The following is an 11221-nucleotide window of genomic DNA, read 5'->3' on the forward strand; positions in this document are numbered from 1 at the left end:
TCACTGTTGTTGTTCGAGCAGCTGGTGGAGTGGGCGGCTGGCTGGAGATTCTTTAGGTCTACAGGGTTTGTTGAGTGAAGGAGATGATGTTGAAATGAGGGGTCCTTTTTTTGGTTTTTGATGATAAAAAAACGGCTAACCTCTTTAGGGGTTCTTCTAGGTTCGAAAAATTAGGGTTCTCTTGGTTAGAGATGGTTATTAGGGTGGACTTGGGGATTATGGGCTTAGGAATCATGGGCTAGGTCCAAATTGGGCTAAATTTTTGCCAAATTTACCTTTAAAAGTGGCCCTTTAACTCTACTAGACTAAAAATATTAATTCCTAAAATAATAACTATAAAATTATGAAATCATTCCTAATTAAATGAATTACTAGAATAAAACTAAATACTAAAAGTGAAATTATTTTTGTATATTTTTTAATTTTATGAAAGGTAGATAAACTAAAAGTAACTAAATAAAATATCAATTAGCTAAATAAGAGAAAATATTTTTGGAATTTTTATTTTTGTGATACAATAAAGTGAAAGGGTCAAAACTAGTTAAAATAGCGATATTAAACATACACTAAATATTTAAACGCTAAAAAGTGTAAAATCTCGGGGAGGGTAAAAAATTACATGTCTACAGCTGCCCCTCTTTGACTGGAAACACGAAGAGTTTTCGGACAAACAACAACGAGACAGGTTTTTTTTGACCTGACCCTTATTTAGAGAGACCAAAAACTAAAAGAAAGGAGAATGTGACCGAGCCCTGGTATCTGAGCTGCCTACATATCCTTGATAATAAAGGAATCAGGCCACGTGTAGTTCAGAAGTAGGAACAGTGATGGAGTATACCGAGAGTCGAGTGAAGTGCCGTCGAGGTTTCGGTCCGCGGTTACTGCCATTACATCAAAATTAAAAGGAAAAATTACAGCAAAAATAAAAGAAAAATACAAAATCCTATCTACTCCTTGTCTTGAATCTTCCTTGAATCTCCACTTGCTCCTTCAACATGAAACCGGAAATTCACCCCATTCTTCAGGTGGGCATCCTGCTAACTTGAATTCGAAGAAAACTGAAAGTTGACCCTGTTCTTCAGCCGGGCATCCTGCTGCTTGCACTTGAAATAAACTAGAACTTGGAGTATACTTGAGCTTGCAAACCTTGTCCTTAAGGCAGCTCGTGCTACTTCCGATTTGACCTAAAGACTGGAGGTTGACCCTACTCTTCAGGCAGGTTCCTGCTGCTTCTGACTTAAACTTGAAACTGAAAATTGACCCTATTCTTCAGGAGGGATTCTCGTGATGCTTCTTGAACTCGGAAATTGAAAGTTGATCTTGTTCTTCAGGTGGCTCCTGGTGCCTCTCTGACTTGAAATTGTAAACTGAAAATTGACCCTGTTCTTCAGGCGGGATTCTCCTGATGCCTCTTGAACTTGAAATTGAAAACTGAAAGTTAACCCTGCTCTTCAGTAGGGATCCTCCTGCTTGATTTTGACTTGAATCTTGAAAACTGAAAGTTGACCCTGTTCTTCAATCGGGCTCCTGATGCCTCTAACTTGAACTTGAAAACTGAAAGTTGACCCTGTTCTTCAGGTGGGCTCCTGATGCCTCTGACTTGAACTTGAAAACAGAAAGTTGACCTTGTTCTTCAGGCGGGATTCTCCTGATGCTTCTCTAAAGTGAAATTGAAAGTTGACCCCATTCTTCAGGCGGGCTCCTGGAGCTTCTTTGACTTGGACCTAAAACCAATTTCTGAAATGTTGCCCTCGTTCTCCGGGTGGGTGCATGCAATCAAAACAAACAAAACGAACAAAAATTTTCTGCCCCAGCTTGCACTAGGAAGATTTGTGAATTGTTAGCAAAACTGTGAATCACCTATGCTATTGATTAAACATGAGAGTAAAAATAAAGACTCGACTATGATGTGCGTTTCCTGTGAGACTAAGCTTAATAAAACTATAAACTGAGCTTGTTTAAACTAAAACTTGACCCTATTCTTCAGGCGGGACTCCTGAACTAAAGGAAAACTAAGAATTAGCAACTTAAGAAAACTAAAATTGACCCTATTCTACAGGCGGGACCCCTGAGCTTAAGGAAAAGCTAAAGATCAACAACTTGAGAAAACTAAAAACATGAACCTATTTACCAGGCGGGACCCCTAAACTCAAGAAAAACTAGAGATTGAAAACTTAAGGAAACTAACAACTGACCCTATTCTCCAGGCTGGACCCCTGAACTTTAAAAGAAACTAAATATAGAAAACTTAAGGAAACTAACAATTGACCCTATTCTCCAGGTGTGACCCCTGAACTTTCAGAGAAACTAAATAGTGAAAACTTAAGGAAACTAACAACTGACCCTATTCTCCAAGTGGGACCCGTGAACTTTCATAGAAACTAAATAGTGAAAACTTAAGGAAGCTAACAACTGACCCTATTCTCCAGGCGGGACCCCTGAACTAAAGAAAACTAAACGTTAACAATTTAAGAAAACTAAAATTGACCCTATTTTCCAGGCAGGACCCCTGAACTTTCAGAGAAACTAAATAGTGAAAACTTAAGGAAACTAACAACTGACCCTATTCTCCAGGCGGGACCCTGAACTTTCAGAGAAACTAAATAGTGAAAACTTAAGAAAACTAACAACTGACCCTATTCTCCAGGCGGGACCCCAGAACTTTCAGAGAAACTAAATAGTCAAAACTTAAGGAAGCTAACAACTGACCTTATTCTCCAGGCGGGACCCCTGAACTAAAGAAAAACTGAAGATTAACAATTTAAGAAAACTAAAATTGACCTTATTTTCCATGCGGGACCCCTGAACTTTCAGAGAAACTAAATAGTGAAAACTTAAGGAAACTAACAACTGACCCTATTCTCCATGCGGGACCCCTGAACTAAAGAAAAACTAAATATTAACAATTTAAGAAAACTAAAATTGACCCTATTTTCCAGGCGGGACCCCTGAACTTAAGGAATGCTAAAGATTAATAATTTAAGGAAACTAAAACTGACCCTATTCTCCAGGCGGGACCCCTGAACTTAAGGAAAACTAACTATTAACAACTTAAGAAAACTAAAATTGACCCTATTCTACAGGCGGGACCCCTGATCATATGAAAACTAAATATTCTTCACAATTAAGGGGATTTCTAGGAGGCATGGTTCTTCTCAACTAGGGCAAATTCCTGAGAGATGATGATCTTCTCAACTAGGGGGATGCCTAGGAGGTAAAAAAAAAATTCTCAAACAGCCTTTGTCCTGATAAAATTGGGCATGACACTTGAAAGGTTCAAGCTTCCTAGCTTTGATTTGGACACAGTCTTCGTCCCTGTTTCAAACAAAGAAAACTTGTGAGTTTAAACATGGTGGTTGGTTTGTGGCCTTGATCTTGAGGGAGATCGCTCCTACACTTGTCATGATGACTTTGATTTCAACTTGCAAGACCTTGCTTGTTATTAGCTAACCACCTTTCTGTCAAACCTTATCACAAAACACCTCTAATTCACTCAAACCCAATACCCTCTAGCTGTTGCATTGTGCTCATGGATTGACATTTACCGAACCTTTGTATTTCATATGAATCCCAAAGTACGTTGATTGTTACTAACTCAGCGCACATACTGTTCTTTCCTCACTCATGCCACTTTGATGTGCTAGCCAGATTCCGTTTTGTGCAATTGGAAAGCTGGTAGCAAATTTTGAAGTCATTTCTCACTTGTTCTTACCAAAGAGACTCAAGAAGAGGAAGTAAACAAAACAAAAGGAACAGAGTAAGGGACAATGGAAAGAGATGATATCTAACAAGAAAATTACAAAGTAGAAACTTATCAGATGTCGATACCAACTCTAATGACCATGACATGCACCTTTGGATTAAGTGGCCTAATTTGTCAAGCAAGTCTAATGTTCAACTCGTGTTGTACCTCTGAGTCGTGAAACTGGGCTTCAATGCTCCGATTATCCTATCTGATTCACGGTCCTTATTCGACTTGTAGTGCCCGAAGGGTTTTCACTATCAAGCATCTCTCATTTTATTCTTTCTCTCAACTTACCATCGCCTTATGGTACCTGCGAAGGTTTTCACCGATAGGGCTCTCTCATTTTGTTCTTTTTCTTTCTATTTCCTCTGATTCTACAGATGACAAGGAATTGATCATACTAAAAACATCATTTGCTCCTGGCATGCCTAGCTCGGCACTCTCAAAGATTATCTGTGAGGTCTTTTTTGGATTGTAATGTGGCTTTTGGACAGGATTAGAAAGAAAGGATATCAAAAAGCTCAAAATAACTAAGACAACGGGGTTAATTTATTTACAATTTTTGGAATCCATTCTAAAAACTTTGCCCCAATTTCTAAAACAAGGGAATTTGAATCTATTTTTCCGTTTATTTTCTTGAGATGGAATTTCTAGGAAACACTGTCTCATTCTCGACTTCGTGGAATTATGAAATATTTTATTTGGTGGGACCAAATCGTAAGGCTGCCTACGTATCTTGTGGTGACAAGAATCAGGTCGAACGTAGTTCACAAGACTACTCTTTGTTGCTGCTATTTTCCTTTCCTTGTTTTTTTTTGTTTTTTTTTCTTTTTGAATTTTTTTTGAATGAAGTTTCTAAAACAAACCTTATAGGGCATGAATTTTTTTCTTTTTTTTATGTGATGACTCTAACTCGATTCCAAAAGAGGGGATGTCAAAGAAATCAGCACAGACTCAAAAGGGTATAAAGTGTTTGTGTAACGACCCGACCGGTCGTTTTGAGTCCTAGCGCTCCGTCCAGCAGTCGGAGGCCATGAACAGCTTCATTTCAAGTATTTCGACTTGTACGTGTGGTCGGAATTAAGTATTAGGAAGTTCAAAGTTAATTTAGAAAGAGAATTCTCATTTCAGAAGCTTAAAGTTGAAAGAATGAACTAGGATTGAAATTTTGAGTAAACGACCTCGGAATCAGGATCCGAAGGTTCCAGCAGGTTCGTATGATGATTTCAGACTTGGGCGTATGCCCGGTTCGGGTTTTTGATAACCCGGGAGTGTTTTGGCGCCTGTTGTGGAAGTTAGTATTTTAGAAGAAATTTCATAAGTTTGGCTTGAAGCGCGTTTCAGTGTTATCGATGTCCGTTTGGGATTCCGAGACTGTGAATAGCTCTGTATGGTGATTCTGGAGTTGGGAGCGCGATCAAAAGTGAATTTGGAGGTCCGTAGGTCATTTTGGAGCCATTTGGCTAAAGATAGAAATTTGAAGGCTTTAGAGAAGTTTGACCGGAGGTTGACTTTTTGATATCGGGGCCGGAATCCAATTCCGGAAGTTGAAGTAGGTCCGTAATGTCAAATATGACTTGCGTGCAAAATTTGAGGTCAATCGGACGTGATTTGACAGGTTTAAGCATCGAAAGTAGAAGTTGGAAGTTCTAACGTTCATAAAGCTTGGATTGGGGGTTGATTCATGATTTTAGCGTTGTTTGATGTAATTTGAGGCCTCGAGCAAGACCCTAATGTGTTTTGGGATTGGTTGGTGTGATTGGTCGGGGTCCCGGGGGCCTCGGGTGGATTTCGGGTGGTTAACAGATCGAAATTGGAATTTGGAAGAGAGCTGAAGGCATCTGGTTGCTGGTGTTTTCGCTTCTGCGGTTGGTTGACCGCAGAAGCGGCACCGCAGAAGCGAACGGGAAGCCGCAGATGCGGTTTTTTTTGGGTCCAAAGCTTGAGGACCGCAGATACGGTCGAAATTCCGCAGAAGCGGAACCGCATCTGCCGAAGGGGCATCGCAGAAGCGAGAAAGGGCGGCATGGAAAGGAGCCGCAGAAGCGGCCTTTGGACCGCATAAGCGGAACCGCTGATGCGGCATGACTTCCGCAGAAACGGAAATGACTGGAAGCAGAACCTTGTTTTAAATCGTGGGATTTAGTTCATTTCTCCCATTTCTTCATGGCTTGGGCGATTTTTGGGGAGCTTCAAGAGAGGATTTTGTCGTCAATGATGAGGTATGTTATCCCCACCACTTTTGAGTTGAATATATCAATTATATATGGGTTTATGCATGGAAATTAGAGTAAACATTGAGGTTTTGCTTGAAAACCTAGAAAATTATAATCTTGGATTTTAGCCACGATTTTGAGTATGGAATTAAGACAACATTTTATATTTGAGTTCCTAAGGTCATGGGTAATCCTTATCTTCGAAAAAATTTCGAATTCCGGGATGTGGGCCCGAGGGCATTTTGGTCATTTCTCTAAGCGGAGTTGGGAATTTGTATAATTTGAATTGTTAACGAGTATTTGAGCATGTTCTCATTAGTTTGTCTTTAAATGGTTAGTTTTGGGGCATTGTGCGTCGGTTCAAGCCTTCGGAAGAATGTAGAATGCCGGTTATGGGTCTTTGGAGCGAGGTGAGTCTCCTTTCTAATCTTGTGAGGGGAATTTACCCCATAGGTGAGTTAAATTTGTTATTTGCTCCTATTTTTACGGGCTAGGTACGCACGAGGTGACGAGAGTCCGTGCGTAGCTACTATTTGCTATTGTCCGAGTAGCTAGGACCCAAAGGCATGAATACTTGAATTAATTGTAAATTCTTGGATAGCTCAAATTGCTTGTGTCACATGGAATTTGTAAATGAATTTCCAAAGAGATTTAACCTTACTTGAAAAATTTTGTTAAAAGAAGAATTTATATATATATATATATATCGATAAACACTCCCTGATAAGTTCTTACTTGATTGATTGAGCATGTTATACTTGGATTAATTGTGAACCCTTTGAGGGTTTGAATTGTTTAAATCACATTAAATTTATATAAGGATTTCTAAAAAGACTTAAGCTTCGCTTCCTCAGATTATTTAAAGAGAGTTGGCTTTTCTTGGATAATTGCTCCATGTTGACTTATTGACTGACTGTCTATCTGGGTGTGTTTATTTTGGAACGGGCCGAACGCCTCAACAGATTAAATAGATGCATCTATAGGCGCGCCGTCGACCCTCGGCAAGTGCACATTTCTTTTCTGTTGGAGCGGGTCGCCGCCTCGGCATGATTTGCGCATGGTATTTGTGTATATTGATGCATGAGAAATTTTAGATGAAGATATTGCCTTTCATGGCTTGATGTAAATGGATAAAATAAAGAAGAGTAAAACTTGAAAATCCCTTATTACTTGTTGAAGGTGTATTGCCTATTTTACATCTTTGTGAGTTAAAACTGTATATATATAATCCATGATTCCCTCATATATTTAGTATATTATTATTGGACCGCTAGTGAGTGTCCAGGTTGACCATCTCGTCTCTACCCCTTCGGGATTAGGCGGGATACTCACTGAGTACACGTTGATTTCGTACTCATACTACACTTCTGTGCATTTTTCTTGCACAGGTATATGTTACTTTAGCGGCCTACTGGGCATAGCAGCACGGATGATCCGGGGACTAGGTGAGCTGTACTGTTCGAGGCGACCCGCAGCTAGTGTAGTTCCCTTCTAGTTCTTTATTTATTCATTCCTTGTCCACTATATTTGTGACAGATATTGTATTTTATTTTTCTTATCGGTAGTTGCTCATGCACTTATGACACCGGGTTCTGGGATGGATTTTCGAAAGATGTGTATTAATAGTATTTCTTAATTTGAATTGAAACAGAGATGGTCTATTTATACATGAAAAAAAAATGGAAGTAAAACTCTTAGATTTTCAAAGTTATTAAAAGAGAATTGAATTGGTGATTTAGTTGGCTTGCCTGACAACGGTGTCCGGCGCCATCACGACCCGTGATGGATTTGGGTCGTGACACCAAATCACAATCCGACATGATTTGTGTCCGCGCATCGCGCGAGTACTAATACTAGCTAACTATAACAAAAATAGATGGGTGAATTTAGACATTCTTTCTCGAGATATTTTAAATATGGAGTCCGTCAATATCATGGTGGACCCATGTTAATGGTAAGGAAAAATACGAGGTGGATTATTAAAGGGCATGGGTGTGAACGTTAGAATTTTTTATAGAGAATATGATTTAACTTGAGGTGTGTAAAGGATACTATCCTTAAGTATATTTTGCTTTCACAATAAATAATATTATTAAGCGTATCCCCAAAATTCAACGAGCTCTTTCCGTTATAAACTGAAATCGGGACTAACAGAAACTCAAGAAAGAATACCTAGCATATAAGATAAGATTAGAAGAAAGAAGAATAACTTAGAAGAATTCTTTGTACAATTGCAAAATACCTTCTATATATAGGTCTAATGGCTAGTTAACTATTAGTTTGATTCCATTAAATATAAAATAAAATAATTTACTATATAATAAGTAGATGTAAAATAACAATTCAAGAAAGAAAGTTTTTCCAAACCAATGATGAATATTTTTGTTTTTGTCGAAATACCACTAATTTTTAAACAACAAATGAACCCAAGATATAACAAAAGGTTAGATCTGAACTCATAATATATATGTAAAAACCTACTAAAATTTCAATAAATGTTAGATCTGAACTCATAATTTTAATAATATAATAAATTCAATGCAAGTTCGAACCCATTAAGTTTCAATTCCGAATCCGACTCTGAGCAGATACACGATAAAATAGTCGAGATACCTATAAATTGATCCAAACATCACTTTCTTAAAAACAAAAAAAAAAAAAAAATCATACAATTGTAAATGATGATGTTATTCCAAGAAACCAGTTTTGGTTAAGATGGCATTCCTCAATTTGCTAAGATCTCTTCCCTTAAGTGTCCTCCCAATACCTTCACACATAGAAAAAGGAGCAATTTGACTTCTTGCAACTCTTCTAGCTATATATTCATGTGGTGGTACCATTCCATCACTAAAATCATCACAATCTTCATCTTCTACAACAATATTTTGAACAAAATTTTCATCACTATCCCATGAACCATTTTTCAAAAATCTACTTGATTTTTTCTTGTTATAAATTTTTGACCAATCAGGAATATTAACAGGAGCTGATGATTGCTGTGGCACTGTAGATTCATGGCTGTTAATAGCAGTAGTTTTAGCTCTTGGAATCACTTTTGGAGCAGTGGCTAATTTCCTCTTCACCACTGAACCTGAAAAACCTTTTCTTTCCTTCATACTAATAGCCCATATATCTTCTTCTTGAAAATCTTCCATTGTTTTTTCCTTTGTTTTGTATTGCCCTGTAGCCACATAAAACTCTGTCATGAGTTAAATTTCCCAAATTTCAAGAATGTATATGAAAAAGGTCATAACAACAACCAAGACAGTATAATCATATAAGAAGAGCTTAGGGAGGGAATGTGCACGCAGACTTTACCCCTATCTTGTGAAGATAGAGAGATTGTTTCTGATAGACCATCGGCTCAAGAAACAGTAAAAAGAAGCAACAAACAATAGCGACAACAAGGTAGTCAGAATATGCCGAGGGTCTCCCGGAAACAGCCTCTCTACCCTCATGGGTAGGGGTAAGATCTGCGTACACTCTACCCTCTCCAGACCCCACTAGTGGGATTATTACTGGATTATTGTTGTTGTTGTTGTAAGGTAGTCAGAATATATGAAAAAGGTTAGATTTTGTTTAATGACTTTAAAATCTATTAGCATTGATATAAAGATATCTATACAATCAGATCATTCATAAGCTAATAATGACAATTCACTATAATATGCATTAAATGATAATCTAATTAAAAATAAATGAGTTTAAGTTTTATGCATTGACATAAAAATATCTATACAATCAAGTCATTTGTAAGATAATTATTGATAAATTGCTATAATACGCATTGATACAACAACAACAATTTAGTGGAATCTCATAAGTGGAATTTGGCGAGGATAGCGTATATGAGACCTTACCCCCTACATTGAGAAGGTAAAGAGTTTTCCGATAGACACTCGACTCAATAAAGATGAAAAGAAGCCGTAGAAACAAATAATATCAACATATAGGTCCAAAAAGATCGTAACAACAATCTCAAAGCCAGAAAAATAGACGGAAGAATAATACACATTGATAATCTGATAAAAAGATAACTAACCTACTATAATATGCTGAATTATACTGATACTATAAAAAATCTTTATCCAGTCAGGTATATAGCTTTGATCCTTTTGTAATACCAAGAAGCAGCTAACAAGCCTTCCAAATATTTATAGATAAAATCCTATTTCTTTTCCTGATGAAAAGCTGGTTTTCTGGTATCAAGAACCTTCCTTACTTTTGGCCAAAGAAAAAAAGAAAAGGGAAATTTTTTTTCTGAGTTTTCTCAAAAGATGGCAGAAAGAAATGTGTGAAATCCCAGAAATTATTTTATTGTGGTTTTTGCAAAAATCCAAAGAAAGATCACAGATTTCCAAGTGCTTTATACTACAAACAGACTGTAGTATCAGAAGGAGAAAGGGAAATATAGAGATGAATAAATAGCATTAAAACTGGAAACTGAAGCAGAAAAAGGCTAAAAGAAAATTATGTTTTTTATGAAATTTCAGTTCCCACTATGTGTCCTCAACTCCATTTCACTATAAAATGGTTTATAACTGAAAAGGAACATGGGGAATATTTGGGTACATAAAAGTCCATAAGTGCCCACAGATAAAAAAGTAGTAAAAAGAGTGAAAATTAAGGGTCCATGGGAAAGCCCACACAAGCCAAATTGTCACAAGACAGATAATTTTGCTCCACTGCAACCAAAAGTGGAGCCAGAATTTCAAGCTTATGGGTTCAATATATGGGTGTGCATTCGAATCGGTTTATCGATAAATCGAATCGATTATTTGTTATCGGTTTATCGATTTATCGATTTCGAAATTTTTCTTATCGAGTTATCGATTTCGATTTCGATTTTGTCCTCTTCGGTTATCGGTTTATCGATAAACCAATAAGAAATACTAATTTTTTTTTAATTTTTTTTTACCCTTATTCTATAATACCCTTTCCTTTACCCTAAGTCCCTAACCCTATTATTTCATTTACCACATTTAAGGAATGATCATATTTAAAGCTCAAGGGAATGAAGTTCAAATTAATGGAAAATAGAATTAGCCGTGATGATGTTTTTTTTTTATACCGTTGGAGTGTTGGTGGCATACATTTGATCCCTTACTTTAGTTTCGTTGCATGTGCTTGTTGACACAATTTTTATGTGATAAACGGTGTTCGTCTTATTTTAGCTTCTTTTGGTCTATATTAGTTAGGCGCGTTTATAGCGATGTACTTTCCGTGGAATCCCGCAAATTTTCTTATTGGTGTAATCGAT

At 37.3% G+C, this 11221-nt stretch overlaps 1 protein-coding gene across 1 annotated transcript; it reads right to left on the minus strand.

Moving 5' to 3' along the window:
* Window positions 8496-10471, minus strand: LOC109227181. Its single transcript, XM_019392240.1, has 2 exons — window positions 10004-10471; window positions 8496-9142 (listed from the first exon to the last, which is right to left on the minus strand). The coding sequence occupies exon 2, from the start codon at window positions 9114-9116 to the stop codon at window positions 8649-8651; it is 468 nt and encodes a 155-aa protein (XP_019247785.1). The 5' UTR covers window positions 9117-9142; window positions 10004-10471; the 3' UTR covers window positions 8496-8648.

Source organism: Nicotiana attenuata, chromosome 6 (genome assembly GCF_001879085.1).
Source record: "Nicotiana attenuata strain UT chromosome 6, NIATTr2, whole genome shotgun sequence".
Taxonomy (NCBI): Eukaryota; Viridiplantae; Streptophyta; class Magnoliopsida; order Solanales; family Solanaceae; genus Nicotiana; species Nicotiana attenuata.

Coding starts and splice junctions, on each gene's coding strand:
- LOC109227181 (XM_019392240.1), bottom strand. CDS start 9,116: ATGGAAGATTTTCAAGAAGAAGATATATGGGCTATTAGTATGAAGGAA.